Source organism: Vicugna pacos, chromosome 9 (assembly GCF_048564905.1).
Source record: "Vicugna pacos chromosome 9, VicPac4, whole genome shotgun sequence".
Lineage (NCBI taxonomy): Eukaryota > Metazoa > Chordata > Mammalia > Artiodactyla > Camelidae > Vicugna > Vicugna pacos.
Window position 1 is genome coordinate 71,670,617 of NC_132995.1, and position 17,316 is coordinate 71,687,932.

At 37.3% G+C, this 17,316-nt stretch overlaps 1 protein-coding gene across 3 annotated transcripts in view; it reads left to right on the forward strand.

Annotated features, from left to right (window-relative positions):
* DPYD (dihydropyrimidine dehydrogenase) overlaps positions 1-17,316 on the forward strand; it is a 722,107-nt gene that overhangs the window by 219,362 nt on the left and 485,429 nt on the right. For all 3 annotated transcript variants that reach the window (XM_072968149.1, XM_072968150.1, XM_072968151.1), the window contains exon 8: positions 4,137-4,224. In XM_072968149.1, the coding sequence (XP_072824250.1) occupies positions 4,137-4,224 (88 nt within the window). The remainder of the gene's footprint in view (positions 1-4,136; positions 4,225-17,316) is intronic.

A 17,316-nucleotide genomic window follows, 5' to 3' on the forward strand; every position in this document is an offset into this window, starting at 1 on the left:
TGGAAATTCAGCAGGGAATAGTGAAATACTATTGCTGTCTTTGTAGAGTTTGAAAGCTACTGAAAGTCTGTTTTTGTTTTGCTTTGTTTATTTTTGTTTATCGCCAAAAATTCACAAAGATAACAGTTATGCTAGCCTTATAAAAATTAAGTTCCTAGCATTTCATTACTTTCTTAAAAAGTTGTAGACCTTTATCCTACATTAAAGATATCATTATATACATGAAGACGTATTACAGTGTATAAAGAAATTTTTTGTCAAATCTCAAAGTAGATATTGTGTGGAATTTTGACTCAGAGCTTATTATAGTCAACCCTTCTGCTGAAATAATAGTAACTTGTACACTGAGCTTGATGTGGATTGAATTTTTATTCCATTGGGAAGTTTGAGTACCTAGGACTATATTCCTAAAGCCATTAAAGGAAGGTGTAGTATATGCTATAATCCACATCTAAGAAAATCGTGATAGAAAAACATTCCATATATAAAAATATGGAGGGAAGGAACAAAAACACAAACAAAATGAACACAATGTGACTTTTCTAGAATCATACATATTTAACAAATAATATTAGATTTCGTAGTATGTCAGCCACAATTGTCAGATAATACTAGTTTTAGTTAAGTTTTACACATCTTGGTCTGATTTCCCAAGGCATACTGTAAGCAGAATTTTAACTTGTTTGTCAAAGGATCTTTCTCCTTGTTCTTTCAGAGGGTGGGTTATTGGTTTGATGGCAAGTGTTTGGGGGTTCGAGGCTGTTAGAAAAGGGAAGCATGACTAGATTCCTCAGCACAGACAGGGAAGAGCCCTCGTGCTCGTCACTCCAGTGATTAATGTTGTTGCTGCTCTGTTCTCTTTTGCACCTGGGAGCTACTTACTGCACAGTGATAGTTACTCTCCCCCTCCCCCACAATAGCTGTCCACAGCGTAGCAAAGTCTGGCTGGTCCCAGTCCCAGGATATTAACACCACGAGTCATGCTACTTGTCTTTCCAGTTTCTGTTGCACAAAAGTATAATTCAAATTTTTTCCTTCCTTAGTTGCACACTATTACCTGCTAGGATGGAAACAGACTGCAGAAATGCAAAGTGTCTGTCCATCTTTTCTGTGTATTGCAAACTCAGTGGCATGTTCACTCTACTAGGGTGGAAAGATTGGAATATTTTCATTCCCGTTTGATAAATCACATGATGCCACTACTCAGCTAAACTACACAGAGCACACGCACTTACATACACATATTGCATGTACTCACATGTACACACATGCCCACAACAGCACCTCAAGATGGATGGGAGCTCTTTCTTCAGTCTTTTTGCTGAGTCATTGAATAAATCAGACCTATATTCTGAGCATCACCTTCTCTGATGAACACATTGGCAGGGCAATCCACTGCTCAACTTTGGAAATTGCATTCTTATTCAGTTTCCTAAAATTTTATTTAGAATATCTGGACCTATAATTTTCATTTATGCCTAACCTTCATTATATATTGTTATTGAGATTATTTCATAAAATAAGCACTAGAGCTTTCTTTCTTTATGATTAAAAATTAGTTTAATTTTAAAACATCTATTTGAAAAATTAGAGTAATTTATGATCCTAAAGCTTCATTATTCGATACTTGTAATAGAATCTAATTCTATTAATTCCACTACTTCTAATAGGAATATCCACTATTAGATACTTACTATTAAATGCCTTTGATAATGTGTTTACTTTAATGATCCAGTTCACTTTGTGGTATTTGATACGTTTCAGAGTTCTGGATACTAGTTATTAATCTCACCTCAGTTGTCCCCTGCTTGTTAACTTTCAATCAGTTACATTATCTGCCAATAAAATTAGAATTATTTTAGGAAAACAAAAACGTCCCTCTATGTTATATTCCAGGTCATTTTCTCCCCCTAGTTTCTTTCCCCATTCTTTGCTTTGGACTTTATACTCCAGAAACACAGCATTTCCAGTAGTTCTCCACATGCAGTGTATTGTTCTGTGCCGTTCAGGATGGTGCTGGCTCTGCCCTTCAGTCTCCTTCTAACTTCAAGAGATGTAAGAACACAGCTGTTACCAGTGCTGTTTCTGCAGTTAGACTGCATATGTGACTTTCCTAAAGGCTGTCAGAGCTCTCTTGTCCCTTAGTATCAGCACGTGTAAAACCAGGATGGTGACGCCACTTCACAAGGCCGTGGTGAGGATGAAAGGAGCCCATTTCTGCAGTGTTTCGGAGAGAGTGGTGCACTTAGTTAAGTACTCTCTGCAGGTCAGTTGCAATTGTTTTATGAATACAATGTTTTCTTGCTCTTTGAAGCAGTTTAGAGACTTTTGTTCTTAGGAACACGTTGCCTTGAACCCCCCCAAAACTACCACGCATTTTGCTTTCTTCTTTATGGTGGTAAATGGGTGTAAAACTGCAGCAAAATCTTTTACTTTGGGGAGTACGTGCTGGCGCATCCCTGACAAGCAGGCTCTTCCACTTGGCTCGGGTGGGTGGTCCCTGATCTCCGTAGGCTTCTTCGTCTGCCCCCTGGGGTGCACGCGTCTGCAGGGCTCTGCCCTACCGGCTGCCTCGTGCTTCTGCTGTCCGGTCTGCATGGTGTGCTCAGGGCAATGGGTCACTATGATGTTCTGAGCTCTCGCCAGGGCACTTTAGATTATGTATGTGACTGCAGAAGAGAGTGGACGCGTTCCTGAGCAACCCTGTGAGTGAACGTCCTTACCTCTCCGCCGTGAGTGAGCACTGTTTCTGATCCAGCACGGGATGAGAGGCGTGCGCCCGCCGAGTCCGAGGCCCTTTGCCGCGCGCCTGTGGACGCGGCGGCCTGCGCTGGAAGTACCGCCGCGGCCGTCACGGGAACGGCAGGCAGGGCTGCCCCTGGGTCAAGCCTGCAGCAGGTTGTAGTCAGACTGCAGGAATCATTTGGTCTCAGCAGGACCGGACTGGAGAATCAGACAGAAGCATAACATGGACCACCTCCATCTCTCCGTCCCCATCCACCCTAGGCTGTGATACTGTGTGTGATTTACTCCCTCGACCACGGTTTGGAAGTTGCCTGGCCTTCCCAGCTATAACAGCTAGAATGGCTCTTACTTCGCAGGCCAGAGACCCAGTGTGGGATTGCTTCGATGGCAGTAGAGCAATTTTGATTATGCACTTGGAGACTTGGGAATAACTGCTAGCTGGGTCTGAGATCCCCTCGGGCCTATTGTGAACCAGACTTTACCCAGGCTCCATTTTTCACCTGGTCTCTGTACGTCCCTGCTCCTCGGGTATCGATGTCAGGGAAGAACCTGTGTCCGGTGTCCTTGAAATGTGTGATCCCCCTTCCCCGGTGCACGGTCTCCTGGGTAAATGGCCGTCGTTCCGTCTGGGGGAAGGAGCAGAAGAATCATTACAGTGTTGACTTGCCGGGTGTTACAGGGTCTTTCTTCCCGGGGACCTGACCGCCTCTTCCGTCAGCAGGTTCAAGATCAGAAAATTGGCTCATGTCCGAGAACTGAGCAAAGTACTGTGACTTTTAATAGGAGTGCCTACCCTCTGACTCCTGGCTTTATTCATCTTCCCTGGACAATGGCTTCTATCAGAATCCTATCTATTTTTTTAAAAAGGTTTTATTGAAATCCCTCTACCTCTCTTTTTTCTCATTGGTATGACTTTAGCCAAAATGAATCTGTCCATCCTCTGAGCTCTTCTAGACGTGTGCTGAACATATTATATTATATTTATTTATGCACATCTTCTGCACAGATCTTGACTGTGCATGGATGCAGAAACTGTCTCATTTATCATTTTATTGTTTAAAATGAACAGCATCGTGCCTTGAACATATTAATTAAGCTATGAAAGTTTACTGACTTTGGTTTTAAATACACTTACCTTTTTTCTGCTACTTAATTCAAATACATTTAGTCCTTAAGTAAAACATATGTGTTCTATTTATACACTATTTTGTATATGTAAGCCGATATACTAAAAGACAAAAACTTCTGTGTATATGGAATTACGTATGTGGGTATATGTGTATCGAATTTTTGTTATTTTTGAAGTTGAAGATTCAGGTTTTAATTAATTGAATGCCAAAATATAGCTACTCAAAGGTTTTTTTGGTTTTTGGTTTTTTTTTTTTTTACAGATAATTTGTGGTAAAAGCCTTTCAGCGAATGAAATTACTCTAAGCGCTTTGAAAGAAGAAGGGTACAAAGCCGCCTTCATCGGGATAGGTGAGTAGCTTACCTTTAGATATTTTTCTTTATGGTATTTTTTTTACTTCCTGTCAATGCCCAGGACAATAACTACCTTTAGGCATTTTCATGGTAGATGTTGTATCTCATTCAGGGAAGAGCTAGAAGAAATGAATGGCCAAAGAAAACTTTCTCTTTCATAACTGGTTGTCGTGCCTCACCTCATTATGGATTAACTTTGGCAAGACAGTTTTGTCTCCCCATCCTCTCACAGTACTCTCATCACAGTGAACATCTAAGAAGCAGAATGTTTTCAAGTCACAGCACAGAAGCTTGGAATTTGGGCTCAGAAATAGCTCGATGCTGTAGCTTTCTCTTCATGATAAAACAAATCGGTTAAGTTGATATTAAGGGATAGAATTGGCTCATTTTCTTTTTCTATTCTTTTTTTCTCAATATTTCCTAAAGACTTTTCATATTTGGCTGAATTTTAAAGATGTTCAGCCATGGTTCTGAAAGTCACGCGGACAGTGTATAGCTGCCAGGGCAATTCATGTCTCTTACAGTTCCATGTTTTGCCTAAATATCCCACAGGGATTGACTTTGCTAGCATTATCCCTTCCCACTTACTGTATACTGAGGGGCCAGAGAGAGCAGTTGATTTGACTTAGTCTCTGTCTCATGAACTTTGGACTTGTTCTCTCGTATGACCATATACTGTGAACAGTTACGGCGTAGACACTGAGTAAGTCCACCCCCACGTCTTTCAGTTTGTCTGTCTCCTCTCTAGTTCACACTCTTGGAATGTGAATGTCTAATGAAACTACACAGACGTGAAAACTGGTCCATCTCTAAGTCATCACACGCTGGGTAACGCTTGTTTTTGAGCTGCCCTTTTTCATGGTGTTTCCAGAGTAAAGTCATCAGGAATGCTTCCAACCCCTACCAAGTTTTTCTTACCAGGATGCTGTGTATTCTTTGACTAGATAATTGTTACCAAGTCTAAGACCATCTCTGTCACTCCCTTTATTTAGATGAAAAATTATGGAGAGGAAAATAAATTCCACTGTTTTCTAGCTCCTCAATGTCTACATTGAATCTCTTTTCTTCCAAAAACTTGAGTACCACAGTCGTCGGTATTTCCCTGCATTCTGAGTACAATAATCATGTGTAGATAAGAATAGGAAAATGTCTGTTACTTTCCGTAGGTTTCATTTTTAGCAGCACTATACCTGACTTAAGTCTTACTGTTCAACATTACATTTGTACTGAGAATTTTACGTGAAGAAATATGGCGAGTATCTTTCAAGTGTATCCTACTAATACCAGCAATTTTGGGTAATATTCTCAACAAACGCTAATTAAAAAATGCTTGGTCAATAAATCAATGAAAAATTTAGGCAGGCAGTGGGTCTGAAATGTTGGTAATGTTTTCAAATGGCTATTTGAAATTCACCATTGTGGCTTTCTACAGCAGGTTATGTAAAATATACGTTTTCCATTAAGGGAGTTGTATATGCTAATGAAGTTTCCTCTATCTCAATGAACTTTGTCTACAAAGAATCTGTGCTGAAGAGATAGGGACCAAATAAATAAGCCTTACATTGAAATATCTTCAAAGTAATTGCACGAGAAGCAAATTATAACAAAAATTTGAAAGAGTTGATTGTTTTATCACTTTGAGTGGTTTCAGCCGCAGTATCTTCCATCTGCAAGAATCAATAATGTTTCAGAGTTTCCTTTTATTTCATTCAGTCCCCTAACGTATGTTACTGAACGGTGCTACCCCCCTTCGCAATACTCCACGTGACTCTGCCCCGAGGTGTGAATACAGCATTTTAAATGTGCAGCCCTTTCATGTTTATGTCGTTGTGCGCTTTCATGCTGAGAAGTGAATCTTTTGACATTTCGGTGCAGTGATGTGTGGAATGCAGTTGTGTGCTATTTCAGTGTTGCGTATGAAATATATACAAGAAAGTTTCATCTTGTCAGAAAAAAAAAAAAAAAGCTGTCTGTAGAAGACAAGTAGCCTGATCCTCCAGGAAATATCCATTTGACATTCCTGATCGCCGAGCTGGGAATTTACGACCTTTCTGTTACCGTGTAACTGCCTGTTCCCCGGACAGCCTCACGTCCTTATGTGCTTTTGTTCCATAACAATGCTTCTTTATGGCAATTAAACCTCACTCACCTTGTGTATCACCTTTTCCCACTCAGTTTAGAGGAGTAAATTTTGGAATAGGAATTCTGTATTATTTAGGATGTAGGTTTGGCCACTTAAAGAAAGGAAAATAATGGAGGCTTACACAAGATATGCATTTAGTTCTCCCTGGTTTTAACGATATGAGCCATCTGCAACGTCTGATTTCGATCTTCCGTTCATTGGTGGCCAGTGTTTCCACATTCCTGCTAACAAAAACTGGAAATAGGGAAGGGAGTTCCCTTTCTTTTAAGTTGACGGCCCAGAAGTTGCACATATCACTTCTGTTTTTACCTTATCGTCTGCATCCTGGTGACGTAAACATACCTGGTATCAAAGGGTGCTGGGAAATACAGCCTTTAGCTGGGTGGACCTAATGCTCCGTTAAACTTCTATTCCTTTAAAGAAAGGGGGATGGTAAATACACAGAGAGGGAAAAAATAAAATTCTCTGCTGTGGATGTGTATCATCATTTGTGTTTGACACATGGAATCCTTATTGAGGGAAATTAGTAAAGGAGTTAATAGTAGAGAAGACACTCTGAGAACTTAGGGCGTACATGTTGGTTACATAGGTTACTTAACGGTCGTGGAACGTTTTCTCTTTCCGTAGTTGGGAATACCATATTATAGATCGTCTATATTTGTAACTACTGTCTCATTCTATGTTAGTGTGACTAAAAGAAAAAGTACTTTTTTAAAATTAAATATAACTTATTAAAGATAGCTTGATAAATCCATTGCATTAATAGAAGTGCATTCTCATGTTTTCTGATTTTTAATACTGTGTGTGATCTTGCTGGTGAGAAGCTGGTCACTTTTAGGTTTTTCCCTAACTAATTCAAACAGAATCCGTTAAGAAAGTTATCTTGTTGTGTATACGTCACGGTGAGATGGAAGGAGTTATGTCTCTTTACCTGTGAGACGTTTCGTTTCTTCCAAGTGAAATAAACGTAGGGTAACACTCTGGGTCTTACTCAAACTGCACTAAGTTGTCTTTGAGATACTTGGTATTTTTTTAAGAGCCCTAAAATGTTGGTATTGTTATTGAGATAAAAGCACCAGCACAGTGTGTCACTGTCACTGTTCAAAAATAGAGTTAGAACATCCAACTGCATAAGGTTTTTTCAGAGTATTGGTTGCCTCTCTTTGGATGGTGTTGAAATCAGTATTATGGACTGCAGCTATCATTACTTTTTTATTATTAAAAAGTGAGCACAAAGAATAGAAAATATCAAAGTGTGTCGTGCGTTGTTAAACGTTATTGCGTGAAAATGCTTTCCCATTGTGTATGCTTTTGTCTCGGGTGTGTGTACTTGCATATGCATACCGCATTATGTGGAAAATGTATTTTAAGATGTGGCTTAACAGGCAGTGCTTGAAAGCCGCTGCTATAGTTGCAAAGACCCTCAAGTAGTTGCCTTTTTCCCGTAGCAAGCTGAACACCTTGCAGTAAGTAGCCGTTGAGTGAATTCAGTAAGTACTGAGTGACCACAGTGTTCCAGGCACAGTTCTAAGAATTAACATATAAAGATACCTGAGTTCAGGTTTTAGCTTATTTTAATTTGAGTCAGAAAAATCGTAAGAGATTCAAACAGAACAATCATATCTTACAGCTTATGGAGTGAGATGTGGTAGGATGCGCTGAGCATGAGTACAGTACAGTTTGTTTGGTAAGTTCTTTGGATGATTATGTTCTAGAGACAATTTAAGCACCACTGTTCTAGATCAGTGAAGAGCTGAACCCTTAATCTTTGCTTCAAAGAACCTATTTCTCTTCTCTCTTATGATCATCCATTTGTTTTCAATTTTAATTTTTTAGTGAAGTATAGTCAGTTTACAATTGAGTTCATTTCTGGTTACAGCATGGTCATTCAGTTATACATATATATGTGTATATACATATATATATATATTCCTTTTCATATTCTTTTCCATTGTAGGTTATTATAAGATATTGGATATAGTTCCCTGTGCTATATAGTAGGACCTTGCTGTTTATCTGTTTTGTATACAGTAGTTAGTATCTGCACATCCCGAGTTCAGGATTTGATGTGCATTTTATGGTAATTTACCTCTTATATTCTCACGAAACATGGCAGTGATGAAAAGGCTAAACAAGCATGTGAGGGAAAGAACATCCACTAAGATACCCGCAGAAAAATGGTGATGCTTTCTGTATTCTTCTGACAACATACTTTTTCCTGGATTTTTGTTTTTAATACTTGGGGGAGAGGGGGAATTACAGGGTAAGTAGCAGTGAAATCTCTTACTCAGTCACAGTGGAGACAGGGAGCAGAGACTGAGACTTCTCTTGAATTCACGTTTCACCACCGCCGTTCCCCTCCCTTCATGCCACTGGCCTCCTAACTAGTGCCCCGGGCCACTGTTAGCCACACAACAGGAATAATGATCTTTCTAAACTTAGATCTCATCATGCCATTCCCTCACTAAAACCTCCTCCCTCTTCCCCCACCCCTCCCCTAGAGCTCCCTATTTCCTTCAGAAAACAGAAAAAAACTTTCAAAAATAAGACTTACAAGGCCCTTCATGATTTACTCACAGCCACCGTCTTTAGACGCCTACCCATTAAATTGTGTTTCAGATATTTGTTTTATCTCATCTCAATTTTTTAAACTCAGTTTTTGTACCTGGTATTGCCTGGACCTAGACCTGTCATTCTTTTCAAATTTAAGTGTTTACGTGTCCTTTTATCTGCTTCATGTAATTCTCTCGACTTGTCATGATCCACTCCCAACCTTCACTCTTCAACCTGGGTGAATGAAGCCACTTCCTCCCCACTGATCACCACACCGTTAGGTCCCTGTTCCCTTTCTGGATGTCCATACTGGATTTTGTACTCTGTTTTCAGCACCTATTTCCATGTATTATAACTGACTGGTCACACGTTTGTTTTTGCCACTAGAAGATAAGCTCTTGCCGGGTGAAGATTCTGTCTGCCTTATTCATTGATGAATCTTCAGTATCTAACATAGTTCCTGGCACAGAGTAGGAACTCTGTATTTTCAAATTATGATTTTAATGCAAATGTTTTGATTATTTGCCCAAGTAAATTGATAGGATGTTAAAAAATGTTGGCCATTTTGGGAGTATTACAATATGGATGAAACACAAGGGGAAATAGCTATCACATTATTTTAAAATTGTTGTTACACTGTAAATGAAATAAACAAGCAGGAGTAGTGACGTTAGTGGCGGTGATACTGCTAGTAGCAGAGGCGTTAGCTAAAACATTCCACTCTCCAGTTTTAATATAATCTATGTCATTAACTTTTAAAATGGCCCCTGAGGTAGATATTATTAACTCTATTTATGGATAAGAAAATTAAGATTAAGGAAAGTTAAAGAAAACTAGTAAAGAGCAGCCAAAACATGGAAGGTGAGTTTTATAGATAATGTAGGAAAAATGTAATAAATGCAAACATCCACACTTAAGCATAAGCTGCTACAGACACAATGACTGAAAACCAGCCAGTCAGCTGAGGACACCTGGCTCCGTTAGAGTCCAAATTAATGATCTTGAATATGGGACCTCGTACTCTGCAAGAATTAGGCTTTGTATTTAGCCTCACTTTTCTCATTGTTGCTACCAATTGGTTTTCTTCCATTTCCATCAGAAAAGAATATTTTTTAAATGTGATGATTCCCAAATATTATAACAGCTGAAGAAGAGCTAATTACAATTAAGAAAATCCATTGAGAGACTGTGGTATTAAATCTGCTACAGTGTGGCCTTTAGTTAAATCTCTTGTGCCTCCTTAGAGCCAGAATTCTTCACTGCAAAAATTATTCTTAATTAGCTTCCTAAGAAGGAGTTTCTAAGTTGTACACAGCCGTGTATACTTCCTATTCATTTAGAAGAAAATGAGATTTTTAGACCACCTACTTTACTTCTGTCCACAGATAGAAACTGAAGTTGTTTAAAAATTATGCACAGTTCTGAATAGATTAATTTAAAATAATAAACCTGACTTAATTGCAAGCAAAAAAGGCATGGATATTTAGCGAATGCACTTTTTAAAAAAATTTGTAATAATGTCTAATTTAGTGTCACTTGTAAGTACTCAGGTATAATTGTAAGATGGCTCCCAAGAATTCAGAAATGAGGGAAATAGAATTCCCGCTGAGAGTTCATTAAATCATCACTTAATGAGTTCAAGCAAAGCCCCCCAGAAGGAGATAAAATAGATGTAGGGCAATTAGCCTTTGATCATATTAACATATCTATAGAAATTGCATCTTAATCTGCAGAAGCAGGTAATAGGGGCTGGTCACCTTTACAAATGTAGAAAGAGGGGAAAAAGAATGAGGAAATATTGGCAGTGTCTCTTTAAAGCCACCTGAATCAATGGATGGACCTGGAGTTATTTGAGCCCTTATCATGAAGATATATATGTAAGTATGTTTTTAAGACCTCTAAATCTCCTCGTTTTGATTCCAAGTCCACCAAACTGGCACTGAGTCCAACACAGTTTGATTGTATTAGGAGACCATGCTTATCATGTCAGGAAGAGTAATCGTGGTCCCTAGGATGGTTATCTTTGTTGCCCAGAATCGCTGCTTCTCTGAGTAATATGGTACTCTATTCTGAAGAACTCTCTCCCTGAGGTAACACTTCTCAGAAACAAGCTCTGCATGTCTCAGATACGTTTTGTGACTGTCACTGCATTCAGAATAAGTCAAATTTCCTTAGTATGACTTTCAACTGGCTACCATAGTTCTCCAGATATACCCCTTTTGCCTTAAAAATATACCCCTTGTAGATCTCTCCTTCCACCAGTTCTCTAGCCATTACTCAGAACTAACCTGTTCTCTCCCGCCCATCATGCCTTGTCTCATGCTCTTTCCTTTACTGAGAAAAAATGTTCCGTCTGTCCCCATACGGTAAAGTCAATGCTTATAATATTCATCTCGGATGCTCCTTCCTATGTGAGGCTTTCATACTCATCCTGCTGAGATAAGTCTTTATTCTGTGTTCACACGTAGTAAAAGGTTTTATATGTCATTTATAGGACTGACTGTAGTTTTCTTATTATTATTTTTGGTTGTGTGCGTATATCCATTCCCCTGCCCCACATAGACAGACAATATTAAAAACCTGTGAGAGCTGAGATTGGCTTTTTAAATCTTTGTATTCTACAATTTTAGCACATTTCTTGATATATAGTGTATCAATAAAGTCTTTATTTTATTGTTTTTCCTTTTTATTCTTTTTATCACTGAGTAGTATTCCATTATATAAGTATACCACATCTTCTTTATCCAGTCCTCTGTGGATGGGCATTTAGGTTGCTTCCACGTCTTAGCTATTGTAAGCAGTGCTGCTGTGAACATTGGGGTGCAAGCATGTTTTTGAATAAAAATTCCCTCTCGATGAATGAGCTCATTTACAAAACAGAAACAGCTTCACAGACATAGTAAATAGTCCTGTGATTACCAGGGGAAAGGCTGTGGGAAGGGATAAATTTGGGAGTTTGAGATTTGCAAATGTTAACCACTATATATATAAAAACATAAAAAAACAGATTTCTTCTGTATAGCACAGGGAACTATATTCAATATTTTGTAATGACTTTTAATGAAAAAGAATATGAAAATGAATATGTGTGTGTATATAAATATATATATACACACACATGACTGGGACATTTTGCTGTTCACCAAAAATTGACACATTGTAACTGACCATACTTCAATAAAAATAAATAAATAAATAAATAAATAAATAAATAAATAAATAAATAAGTTTTTTGAAGTAAAATAATTGGAATAATGACAAGAAAAGAGAAAAAAAGGAAAACTGAAAAACAACATCATAACTTCTTGAGAAGTTTGAAACTATACTTGATCAAGTAGGCGTTATAAAAGTCACATACTTTCTGAGCATCTTCTTTTTTTGAAAAAATGCAAAGACATGTTCACGTTTTAGATTACTCGTTCAAAGGCAGTACGTTTAAAATTCTAAATGTTATTGTTGTCATTCTTACATATACACCTTATCATTACAAGTATTAAGTATCACACTGCTATGTTGAATATTAGGTATTTTCTTCGAGCATATCGGGTAAAGGCAAAGCTATTTGCTTGAGGGTATTTAATAAGTGCAAGATGGTTATACAGCAAAATCTTTTAAAAAATGATTTTTTTCTGCTGGTAGAATCCCTGGAATATTGTAAATGTTCAATAAATATCTATTGAATTAACTATTTAGTTAGTCAGTTAAAATATATCTATTTCTTCCATATTGCAGTCAGAATGAACTAATTTATTTAGCAAGGGGGTTATTTTAAAATATTCTGTAGTACATGTTCTTTTTATTAAAAATTTATAAAAGAGGGTAAGTTATATTTTAAAATACTTAACAATTATCTTCTTTGGATTTCTTTTGATAAAGACATAGAGGGATTTCTATTATATTTCTAGATTTATTTTATAGAATGAAAATGTATTTCACTTACAGTAGTTGCTAAAATGAGAGAAGCATATTGTTAAAGCACTGTTGTTTTTAGCTGTTCCCAGTGGTTTATGGATGATGGTTACATTTTTTGACGGGTAAAAATCGTCATCCGCACTTGGAAGGGGTTGTTATCGAACATACACTTCAGGCATCATGGTGGGTTTTTTTTTTTTAAAGTAGCAATCATCCTATAGGTATGGGTTGTCCTCCAGAGGTAGAATGTTGATGTTGAAGGATAAGCTTTATTTTAATTAACAAAATTAAAAGTCACTGAGGTAGTGGATATTATCATAGACGCATTAAGGAATGCCACAGTACACAATCTCCATCCCCAACTGTCCAATTCAATGACTTCGTGCCTGTAATTCATGACTACCTCAAACACGTATGTGCAAACATCGATGGTTTCCAGTCAGGGCTAGGGCCATCCTGCTAGACAGCTTTATTCACACCACAAACCACACAGCTCTGCCGACCGTACCCTTTTGCATGTCACTCTGTGTCAAGGTTGGTAAAATACGGGAGCCCATCACACACAATGAAAGCAGAATCCGTAAGAGGGACGTGAAACTGTTACGGAAATTGCAGAAGTTGAATCAAGTTAGAGGAAACTAGGTGTTTTTCTACGCAGGCTTTAGAGTTCCTTCTAGAAATAATTTTTCTAAAGACTAGAAATGAGAAAACGTGCAGGCTAATTTGTGCCTTACTTATTATTTATTTCCTGCGTATGCAGGCCAGGTAGGCACTGTCAGCTTTGGCTAGCAGCACTGGATCACATAAACTAATATTCTTTTCATTGACATTTAAACAACTTCTTTGACATAAATGTTTAAAAGCAAGATAAGTGCTTTGAAGAGGAGACTTCCTTAAGACATTGTAATTTAAGTAATGCATCTATTTTAGAAGCAATTCAGTTGAAATTTATATCAAATCAGTTTTTCTCCAGTTCTTGTCACTGAATTGTTTAGGGAGCCTCCAGCAAAATCATGTTGTTCTAAATTCTCCAAGTCTTTATAGAGCGACACAAATTTATTTAAATAACTAAATAAAAATCAATGGGGGAGAACCTAGTTTGGCTACATTACTCTGTTTTCAACGTCTAAAACTCATATTACTTTATAATGTCATTTAAGCATACAAAGAATTAATATATGAGGAAAATAATACTGCAGTAAAGATGAATTTACTTTATTAACTCAAGTCACATAATCCTTTAAAGTATATTTTTAAGCATATTTACCATGGACATTTAAGAAAAAAATTAAAACAAAAGTTTGATTTATTTACTTTCTTATCTCTAAATATGTGAGAAACTTGTTGTGTGTTATCATCTTCTGATTAACCATGTGGTGCCACCTGGAAAGATCATGACACATCAGAGGCTCTGCTCACACCTCCCCTCCCAAACACAAACTTCCACGGCAGAAAATGAACAGATGTTCACTTTGCTTTTTTTGTTACTGAGATAAATTGTGCATGCAGCTCTTAATTCATAAGTTAAATTTGGAGAAGATGTTGAATATTGGGTTAATCAGTCAAAGATTATGTGAATACATCCAGTTTAGTGGAAAGAAGTCATATTAAATTGGAGAGTTGCTTCCTTGACGTTTGAAGTTCTTATTTTGTACTTCTGCTCTTTCTTTTTTTATACACACGCAGGCTTTGTTTGTTGAACCCTAATATCTATTTTACTGATAAATTTATCAGTGTTAGAATAGTGTGTTTTAAAATTGACTCCAATTTAATATCTCTATGTTCGCTTCCTTTTTATTGAAAGAAAACCGTCTTTCTTTTGTAACTTAGAAAGACCATATCATATATAGTCAGGGGATTTTCTGCTGTTTTTATTCCTTTAATCTAAGCATTGGCTGATTATGTTTCAAAGTATATTATGAAACTTCTGCCACATACGCTAAGGATTATAGATTGCAAAATAAATTTAAAGGGTTATGATTCATTTAGAAAAAAACAATAAAACTACTTTAATGCAATTAATAAATAAGAATTTTGTACATATGAATGTAATAAATAGAGTTGCTAAGTTTCTTGGAGTATTGGCTATATTCCTTGCATAAATTATTTTAATTATCTTGAAGTAAGTTTGGATTGATATTTTTGATACTTCCATTTCACACATACGTAAATTGGGTCTAAAAGAAGTTGAGTAATTTTTTCAGTACTAGAACCTGAATTTGAATGGAGGTCCATCTGAAACCAAAGCCCTATTCTCAACCAATACAATAAGATGGCATTGCTCATAAGTAATGAGTTGAACTTTTTAAATACATTTTTAAAATTGTGGTAAAATATACATAGCCTAAAATTCATTGTTTTAACCATTTTTTTGCATGTACAGTTCAGTAACATTAAGGAAGTTCACCTTGTGCATCCATCACTGTTCATCCACAGAACTCTTTCCAGCAACTTTCTATTCTCCCCTTCCTCAGCCTCTTGTAGCCACCATTCTTTCTATGTCTATAAATTTGACTAGTCTAGATACCTCATCTAGGTGGAATCATACAGTATTTGTTCTTTTATGCTGGCTTTTTCAATTAATATGATGTCTTCAGTGTTTTAATGTGTGTCAGAATTTCCTTTATTTTTGAGGCTAGATAGCATTCCATTGCATACGTATACCACACTTGGGTAGCTTCCATATTTTGGCTATTGTGAATAATGCTGCTATGACCGTGGGTGTACAAATATCTCTTCAAGTCCCTGCTTTCAGTTATCTTTGGTATATACCCAGAAGTGTATATAGTAATCCTATTTTTAATTTGTGAAGGAAATGCCATGATGTTTTGCATAGTGGCTGTAACATTTTAAATTTCCAACAACAGTGCACAAGGGATCTAATCTCTCTACATCCTTGCCAACACTTGTTGTTCTCTGATTTTTTGTTAGTAGCCATCCTAATGGTTGTGAAGTGGTCTACAGCGCTTTTTGATACCTTTATTTGCAACCTGCCTGTTACCAATAGAAAGTTGCAGAGGTAATACAGAGGTAATAAATGTTAAAAATATGTAAGCAGAATTAATGAAGAGGATAGATTAGCAGATAAGAATCTCTCTGGGTAAAAATGAAATTACGTTTTATCTTTTTGATGTTATGAGGACCTCAACTGGAGTATATGCCAAAAGGATGAGAAGAGAGGGCCAAATTTAGGAAGAAGTTCAATTTAGAAGGGGCAAATTGGAGAAAGGAATATTAATTTAAATAACTTAAATATATTCTATTTGAGTTTCTAACTAGTGGGGAAAAAAAGTTTAATGAGGAGTCAGCAAAATTTTTCTCTAAAAATCACACAGCAAATATTTTAGGTTTTCTGGGCCACATGGTCTCTGTTGTGACTACCTATGTGGCTTCCTCTGTAGTGCAAAGGCAGGCATAGAATGAGGTGTATGTAAACAAATCAGCACAGTGGCTGTGTGACAATAGAACCATATTGTAGGCAGAAGGCCAGATTTGGCCAGCAGATTGTAGACCAAGGAATTATGTACGATTATTAACTGCTTATAATTTCTTTTAGTTTTGAGACAATAGAAACCTTTACGTGGAAGTCTACTTGTGGTGTAAATCAAGTTAGCTTTTTTATCTGATGTCACCTCACCGGTTTTGAGAGTGCAGGCTTATTTGTGGAAAACTTTTGAGAACACCAGTGTAAGACCTGTCTTTGAAGCAGGAGATACATATACATCACTGGTTCTTTGGTGCTAGCCTTTTAAAACAGCCATTTGTAGGAGGGTCCCCACAGTCTACTGAAGCCCCTGGCTTCCTCACATCTTAGTTACTATTTTAGCAAATAGCTTCTCTGAAAGGTGTATCCAGCAATAATGTTCTTCCTGACCCCATGCCTGTATTGATTTTTAAAAACATTACCAACAAAGGGAAACCTGTTTTTCTCACATTTAATTTTTTATCCTTTTAAAATAATCTTCAGTAAATAAGTATATTCTTGGCTTCACAATCAAAGAGAAAATAAAAACACATCCATGAATTAAAGTCACAGAAGGAATTAAGTGAGAACTGAGATTAGTTGTCTATGAGGTTGTTACCTGGAGGAGGGGAATAAAAGTTACCTCAGTTCTTAGTCACTCCCGAAAATGAATTTCTGATGGGAGACAGAGAGCGTGATATACACAGATTTTATTAGTGATGTAAAAAGGTTGTAAAGCATAGTGCACCCCCGAGAATTGGGGGCTGGCCAACCCCAGAGAGGAAAAATGGCGCCGCTCCTTTGTTTTTCCTGTTTTTATATCCTGGCTTAGGGGGCATTTTCGTGATTGATTGGTTGATTCACAGCTCAGGCTCTTTGAGTGCTCCGGCTGATTGACAGCTCACGTTCCTTGTGCTCAGGCACGCCCATCTTTTTTATGCATATTTTTACCCATGATACACACAGAGAAACCTACAGGAGGGGGCTCAAACTGCAGTGTTAATTGCATTATAATGAG